The 8731-nt window shown below is 36.2% G+C and overlaps 1 protein-coding gene across 1 annotated transcript; it reads right to left on the bottom strand.

The window, feature by feature from the left end:
- Window positions 1-3232: 3232 nt before the first annotated feature.
- On the bottom strand, window positions 3233-4891 carry HBB (hemoglobin subunit beta). Its single transcript, XM_054440830.2, has 3 exons — window positions 4739-4891; window positions 4386-4608; window positions 3233-3495 (listed from the first exon to the last, which is right to left on the bottom strand). Exons 1-3 carry the CDS (start codon window positions 4828-4830, stop codon window positions 3367-3369), a joined length of 444 nt encoding a protein of 147 aa, XP_054296805.1. The 5' UTR covers window positions 4831-4891; the 3' UTR covers window positions 3233-3366.
- Window positions 4892-8731: the final 3840 nt, after the last annotated feature.

Here is an 8731-nt window from a genome sequence, read left to right as displayed (position 1 = left end):
AGGATCAAGCGATTCTCCTGCCTCAGCCTCCCAAATTGCTGGGATTACACGTGCCTGCCACCACACCAGGCTAATTTTTTATATTTTTAGTAGAGACGGGGTTTCACTATGTTGGCCAGGCTGATTGAACTCCTGATGTCGTGATCTGCCCATCTAGGCCTCCCAAAGTGCTGGGATTACAGGTGTGAGCCACCACTCCCAGCCTAGAATAACTTCTTAAATGCTTTTATTGTTGACTGAATTTATTTCTTCCTTGATAGTTTCTACTTTGGGTTGATAATTAAAAAACACTCTTATCTCTGAGATTATATACATGTCTTCCCATATTTTTATTCTAGTTTTTTCGTGACTGGATTTTACCTTCACACCTAATAGTGTAATCGATTGTGGTGTATGCAGTTAAGCATTTCACTTTACTCTTTCCAAAGAGTCTAGCTGTTCAATTACTATTTGTTTTTTATTTCCAGGCTAAATTTAAAAGCTATATTTTTATATATCAGATTATTATATTTTAGTGAGATTCAGTTTTTGGATTTCTATTTATTCCACTATCTGACTTACACATGAGTGATATTAATTTAATATGATTTTAGAATGAAGAAAATGAAGCCATTTTTAGATAAACCAAAAGTAACAATGTATTTCCAGCAGAAAGAGATAATATTAAGGATACTCAGAAAAAATAGAATAAACTTAGAGAGAAGGTTAGAAGTGAAGAAAAGCATGTAAAACATTTTGTAAATAAGTGTAAACATTTCTTCACTATTTAATAATAATACTAGGAAATCTAGGAAGTAAAACTATACAAAATATCTAAAATATATATATATATAAAATTATAGATTGGGAAGGGGAAAATGAAGATAAAGTGCTAAAATTTATTGTATTGTTTTGGAAAAGAGTAAACAGTCAAATGGATATTTGTATCTGAAAAATCAAGAATGCAATTCTAATCATCAAGATGCATTTTTTTATTTTTTAGTTTTTTGATTCATGTAATGTCTATTTTTTCCTTTTTTATTATTCTTCAACTTTATTGAGGTATCATTCACGAATAAAAATTGTATATATTTAAGGTGTAAAACATGATGTTGTAATATATGTATACCTTGTGAAATGATTACCACAATCAAGCTAATTAACATACCCGTTATCTCACATAGTTACCTTTTTCTTGTGGTAAACACTTTTAAGATCTACTCTCGGCCAGGCCCGGTGGCTCACGCCTGTAATCCCAGCCCTTTGGGTGGCCGAAGCGGGCGGACCAGCCTGACCAACATGGAGAAACCCCGTCTCTACTAAAAATACAAAATTAGCTGGGCATGGTGTCGCATGCTTGTAATCCCAGCTACTTGGAAGGCTGAGGCAGGAGATTTGCTTGAACCCGGGAGGCGGAGGTTGCAGTGAGCCAAGATCTTGCCATTGCACTCCAGCCTGGACAACAAGAGCAAAACTCCATCTAAAAAAAAAAAAAAAAAAAAAATCTACTCTCTTTGCAAATTTTAAATATACTTACAGTACAATTAACTACAGTCATGATGCTGTACATTAGATATCTAGAATGTATTCATCCCACATAACTGAAATTTTGTACCCTTTGAATAAGAGTTTCCTGATTCTCCCACCCCCAACCCCTGGAAACCATACCTCTACTGTCTCCATGAGTTTGATTTTTTTATGTTTCACATATGAGCAAGGTTGTGCAGTATTTGTCTTTTTGTGTCGGGCTTATTTTCCTTAGTTTTACATCCTCCAGATTCATCAATTCTGCCATAAATGGCAGGATTTCCTTCTTTTTAATTTTTTTATTTTCTTATTTTTAATTTTTTGTTTGTTATTGAATCATATGAGTTTCTTATATATTTTGGATATTAACCAAAATATATAAGAAATATTTGGTTTGCAAATATGCCATTTCATGAGTCACCTTTCATTTGTTCATTGTTTTCTTTTTTGTGTGGAAATGTTTTAGTTTGATGTAGCCTCACTTCATTTTTCCTTTTGTTGCCTTTGCTTCTCATATCAAATTCAAAAAATGGCTGCAACATGAATATTAGAATTTTCTTCTTATGATTTCTTTTAAAATTTTTATGGTTTTAGGTCTTAGTTTAATTCTTTAACCCACTTGAATTTATTTTTGTTTATGGTGTAAGACAAGGGTCCAATTTCATTTCCTTTTGAGGGTTTCACCCTCTCATATCATAAAATTCTTCTATATACCCTTCTATCATCACTTATTACTGATTATATGCCTTGATTTCAGAATCTTGCCAACTAGATTCAGAATTCGACTGGGAGAGAGGACAAGGACCACTTGAGACTCATATTTTATTTCCAAAATCTAGCATCTACCTACCTAGGTATTGAATAAGAAAAATAAAGTTAAGGTTGTTGATGGTAACACTATGCTAATAACTGCAGAGCCAGAAGCACCATAAGGGGCACGATAAGGGAGACAGCAGATCTCTAATCTCTTCCTGAATACTAATCTTAAACATCCTGAGGAAGAATGGGACTTCCATTTGGGGTGGGCCTATGACAGGGTAATAAGACAGTAGTGAATATCAAGCTACAAAAAGCTCCCTTCCACATTCTTCTCAGTCCTACATTTTCATACTAAGCCCAGTCCTTCCAAAGCAGACTGTGAAAGAGTGAAAGTTCCGGGAGACTAGCACTGCAGATTCTGGGTCACTGTGAGTGGGGGAGGCAGGGAAGAAGGGCTCACAGGACAGTCAAACCATGACCCCTGTTTTTCATTCTTCAGGTAGACCTCTATAAGACAACAGAGACAACTAAGACTGAGTGGCCAGGCGAGGGAAACCATCTGGCCGTAAAACATGGAAGGAACACTTTAGGGGAAAGGTAATATCTCTAAGCAAGAGAACTGAGTGGAGTCAAGGCTGAGAGATGCAGGATAAGAAAATGGATAGTGAAAAGACATTCATGAGGACAGCTAAAACAATAAGTAATGTAAAATATAGCATAGCAAAACTTTAACCTCCAAATCAAGCCTCCACTTGAATCCTTTTCTGAGGGATGAATAAGGCATAGGCATCAGGGGCTGTTGCCAACGTGCATTAGCTGTTTGCAGCCTCACATTCTTTCATGGAGTTCAAGATATAGTGTATTTTCCCAAGGTTTGAACTAGCTCTTCATTTCTTTATGTTTTAAATGCACTGACCTCCCACATGCCCTTTTTAGTAAAATATTCAGAAATAATTTAAATACACCATTGCAATGAAAATAAATGTTTTTTATTAGGCAGAATCCAGATGCTCAAGGCCCTTCATAATATCCCCCAGTTTAGTAGTTGGACTTAGGGAACAAAGGAACCTATAATACAAATTGGACAGCAAGAAAGCGAGCTTAGTGGTACTTGTGGGCCAGGGCATTAGCCACACCAGCCACCACTTTCTGATAGGCAGCCTGCACTTGCGGGGTGAATTCTTTGCCAAAGTGATGGGCCAGCACACAGACCAGCACATTGCCCAGGAGCTGTGGGAGGGAGACAAGAGGTATGAACATGATTAGCAAAAGGGCCTAGCTTGGACTCACAATAATCCAGCCTTATCCCAACCATAAAATAAAAGCAGAATGATAGCTGGATTGTAGCTGCTATTAGCAATATGAAACCTCTTACGTCAGTTACAATTTATAGGCAGAAATATTATATTTATATGCAGAAATATTTATATGCAGAAATATTGCTATTGCCTTAACCCAGAAATTATCACTGTTATTCTTTAGAATGGTGCAAAGAGGCATGATACATTGTATGATTATTGCCCTGAAAGAAAGAGATTAGGGAAAGTATTAGAAATAAAATAAACAAAAAAGTATATTAAAACAAGAAAGCATTTTTTAAAATTACAAATGCAAAATTACCCTGATTTGGTCAATATGTGTACACATATTGAAACATTATGCTTTAACCCATATATATGTATAATGATTATATATCAATTAAAAATAAAAGAAAATAAAGTAGGTAGATTATGAATATGCAAATAAGCACACATATATTCCAAATAGTAATGTACTATTTGGCAGTACATTATACTAGGCAGACTGTGTAAACTTTTTTTTTAAGTTACTTAATGTATCTCAGAGATATTTCCTTTTGTTATACACAACGTTAAGGCATTAAGGATAATAGTAAAAATTGCAGAGAAGAAAAAAAAGAAAGCAAGAATTAAACAAAAGAAAACAATTGTTATGAACAGCAAATAAAAGAAACTAAAATGATCCTGAGAGTTCCACACTGATGCAATCATTCGTCAGTTTCCCATTCTAAACTGTACCCTGATACTTATCCCCTTCCTATGACATGAACTTAACTATAGAAAAGAAGGGGAAAGAAAACATCAATGGTACCATAGACTCACCCTGAAGTTCTCAGGATCCACGTGCAGCTTGTCACAGTGCAGCTCACTCAGCTTGGCAAAGGTGCCCTTGAGGTTGTCCAGGTGAGCCAGGCCATCACTAAAGGCACCGAGCACTTTCTTGCCATGAGCCTTCACCTTAGGGTTGCCCATAACAGCATCAGGAGTGGACAGATCCCCAAAGGACTCAAAGAACCTCTGGGTCCAAGGGTAGACCACCAGCAGCCTAAGGGTGGGAAAATAGCCCAATAGGCAGAGAGAGTCAGGGCCTATCAGAAACCCAAGAGTCTTCTCTGTCTCCACATGCCCAGCTTCTATTTGTCTCCTTAAGCCTGTCTTGTAACCTTGATACCAACCTGCCCAGGGCCTCACCACCAACTTCATCCACGTTCACCTTGCCCCACAGGGCAGTAACAGCAGACTTCTCCTCAGGAGTCAGGTGCACCATGGTGTCTGTTTGAGGTTGCTAGTGAACACAGTTGTGTCAGAAGCAAATGTAAGCAATAGATGGCTCTGCCCTAACTTTTATGCCCAGCCCTGGCTCCTGCCCTCCCTGCTCCTGGGAGTAGATTGGCCAACCCTAGGGTGTGGCTCCACAGGGTGAGGTCTAAGTGATGACAGCCATACCTGTCCTTGGCTCTTCTGGCACTGGCTTAGGAGTTGGACTTCAAACCCTCAGCCCTCCCTCTAAGACATATCTCTTGGCCCCATACCATCAGTACAAATTGCTACTAAAAACATCCTCCTTTGCAAGTGTATTTACGTAATATTTGGAATCACAGCTTGGTAAGCATATTGAAGATCGTTTTCCCTATTTTCTTATTACACAAATAAGAAATTGATGCACTAAAAGTGGAAGAGTTTTGCCTACCATAATTCAGCTTTGGGATATGTAGATGGATCTTTTCCTATGTCTCCAGAATATGCAAAATACTTACAGGACAGAATGGATGAAAACTCTACCTCAGTTCTAAGCATATCTTCTCCTGATTTGGATTAAAACCTTTTGGTAAGAAAAGAAAAAAAAAAAATATATATATATATATATATATATACACACACATACATATACATATATATACATTCATTCATTTGTTGTTGTTTTTCTTAATTTGCTCATGCATGCTAATAAATTATGTCTAAAAATAGAATAAATACAAATCAATGTGCTCTGTGCAACAGTTACTTATTAAGTTTTGGGAAATGAGAGATAAAAAACTACAGACCTCTTAATGCAGTCAAAAATACAAATAAATAAAAAGTCACTTACAGCCCAAAGTGTGACTAACAGTGGGGTAATCAGTGGTGTCAAATAGGAGGTTAACTGGGGACATCTAACTGTTTCTGCCTGGACTAATCTGCAAAAGTGTCTGGGGGAACAAAAAGCCTCTGTGACTTAAAAAGTAGGGGTAGGAAGGGAAAAGGGCTTCTACTTGGCTCAGATTATTTTTTCCTCTAGTCCACTAAGAATATTGCGTTTTAAAATCATTTCCTTGATTCAAGTTCCTATTTCTCTTTATATTTTGTTTGTTTAAAAGTCCTTTACTAAAATTTACTCTTCTTTCTCTATAGCTTTCCAACATGATCTCCTTTCTCCCATCCCCCTCTACTTTTTCCCCCTTGTACTAAATTAACTCCTCAGGTGAGGAAAAACTTTTGAAGTGCAGAGTTCTGCTTCCTGCTATTAAAAGATGTAATTAAAACAGCAAAGGTAGCAAGCATTTATGAGGTCAGTGTAGGGTCTCAGTGTTCCCTGAGGGCCCTGTCAGTCATTTTGAATCCTGCCCCTACCCGGAAACACATGTCGTTTTAGTAAGGAAAGTTATACTTTTACTTTCCATGTTTCTCCTACTTCTTCATTTCAGCTCTAACACTCTGAAACTACAATTACACAAAATAAAATAAAATAAAATAATAAAATTTAGGTTAACCAAAAGAAACTGAATCCTCTATTTCTAGTCAGAAGGAAATTTACAAATTTCTTATTTCCATTGCTTTATTCTCTTAAATACTTTCTCTATTATTGCTAAATAAATAAAGATCTCTCACTTTTTCTACCTGTCTCAACCCTCATCAGGTACTTGTGAAAAAAATCTCACTCTCATTCTCACACACGCAGAAAGTGTTTGGTTCTTCTATAGCTATCTGGAGCCTAGATTAAAAAATTATGCCTATATATGATTATAGAGGTAAGAGAGATAAAATTTAAGTATTTTCTTTTTATATTCATTCCTCTGTAAAAAATGAAAGCAATGAGGATCTAGGAACACATGTATCCCTGAGAAAAGATTTCACATGTTGAATCCTGGGAAAAGACGTCTTTAAAATATTTTAAATGTTAAAACATATAGATTTGACTTGACTTTTAGATTTTGGATTTTATTTTATTAAATTTAAACCTGTATTAGCATTAGCATTGTTTTAGATTCAGACTGTTTTCAAGACCCTGTTTCACATCTCTGATATAAGAGGCATGTATATGTGAAATAAAGTGTTCTGCGGAAGTTTGAATATGTCTTTTGCAAATATCCCGGGTCAAAGAAAATCCACACTTTATGAAATTATAATATAGGTTATATTTATAGTATTCTGAAAGACTAAAATTGTCAAAGCAACAGCTTTGAAATCCTGATTGGCAGAAATTGTCACCTTCTAAAAGACTTACCCTACAACTTCTTATGCTCAGAAATAATTTTCCTAAGTTTTTCTGTTTTGTTTTCTTTTTTAAATGATGAACTATGGATCCTTCTCTTGTGTTGGCAACTGCTGCAGATACCATCATCCTGGCTTCAAGGCAGGGGTTGCTTTTCCAATGGTAGTTACTTAGTGCGACTAGAGTGTAATGCAGACTTTTCTTTCTATTACCCATAATATCCTGCAGGGACAAGGCTGCAAGCTATACTAAGACCATCAAAAGCCCAGGCATACCAGGCAAAAATAAGTTTCAAGAAGCAATAAATAGTGCACATTTGGTTATGATCAGAGCCTCAGTTTCAAATCTAAATCAGCATTCAAAGTTCCTGAAAAACTACTCAAGCTCACTGACATCTTCACTATTGTGAGCTTGCTTCTACTCTGTGAATGGATGCCACAGCAGGTGCAGGTCTATTCTACTTTTATTCCAGCCCCACTGACCACAACACACACACACACACACACACACACACACACACACACACAAAAGTCCTCAAAAAAGAGACAGTGAGAGAGACAGAGGTCCATTTTCTTTACTCCAGTCTATTAATCTTTCTTAAGTCCTAATGTTTTATACCAGAATGGCCCTAGTCTGAGTATACTTAGAGGATGAATATTAACTTCCTCCATTAAAATCATGACACTCATCTATGGGAGTGTGGTTTTATCATTTGTTTCAAAAGCAGCACTCGACTAGAGTATTTTTATACATGCTCTACTTTTTAGTCTAAAATTCCCCAAGTGAGACATTTTAGCAATCTACTGTATATGTTCCTAGGTCAAGCACAGTCTAACTACTTGCTACAGACTTCTCTCCCAGATACACAATCTCTCAGTAAACACAACTTAGCATCTCTCAGAATTAATTAATTAAAATGAAATAAAAATGCTCCAAGAAAACCAGAACCCATAGAAACAAACCGCATACACACAAAATAGTTTGGAAATAGGATAGTTTAGTTCACTTTAAAAAGTTGTATTTCTTACCAAAAAGCAATAAAGTCAACACAGACACAACTTTCCTAAAGTATATGCATAATTATTACAGAGAAATTTATATTTCAGTCTACACCTTGTTCATTAATATTTCCTCCACTGGGCTCAGATTTTCATTCAGAATTAGCTTTTTTTTAACCTCATTAAGTGGGCCAAGGTGTCAATTTATGGAGAGCAGAGGTACAGTCTTCAGATAAATTTGAGACTGCATCTCTTTAGAGGTAGAATCTTGGCTTCAGTCTGAACACCCTTTACAAACATGTAGGCATTAATTCAGAGGACTGCTCTGAAGCTCAAGAGATGGATGATTTAGGAGACTATTATGCTTACTTCTCCTGACATTAAATTATTTTATTTAAAAATTTTCATGAACTCAAATTCACATTATTACGTCCTCTCTTCCCTTCCTCTCTCCCTCTCTTTCACACACACACACACACACACACACACACACACACACCCTTTCATTCAGACATATCGAACATAGTTTATAAAGCAACGCCATAGTGAGAAAAGAAAAGCAACCATTTGATAAATTATCAAATAAAATTAAAGCCAAATCTTGAGGAATTAATTCCACTCCTATACTTTGTTTTAACTTTTATTTTAAATTTGGGGGTACATGTACAAGTTATATAGGTAAATTGCATGTCACTGGG

This window comes from Pongo pygmaeus, chromosome 9, assembly GCF_028885625.2.
Source record: "Pongo pygmaeus isolate AG05252 chromosome 9, NHGRI_mPonPyg2-v2.0_pri, whole genome shotgun sequence".
NCBI lineage: Eukaryota > Metazoa > Chordata > Mammalia > Primates > Hominidae > Pongo > Pongo pygmaeus.
Note: the sequence above shows the minus strand (reverse complement) of the source record. Positions and strands in the feature narration are given on the sequence as shown.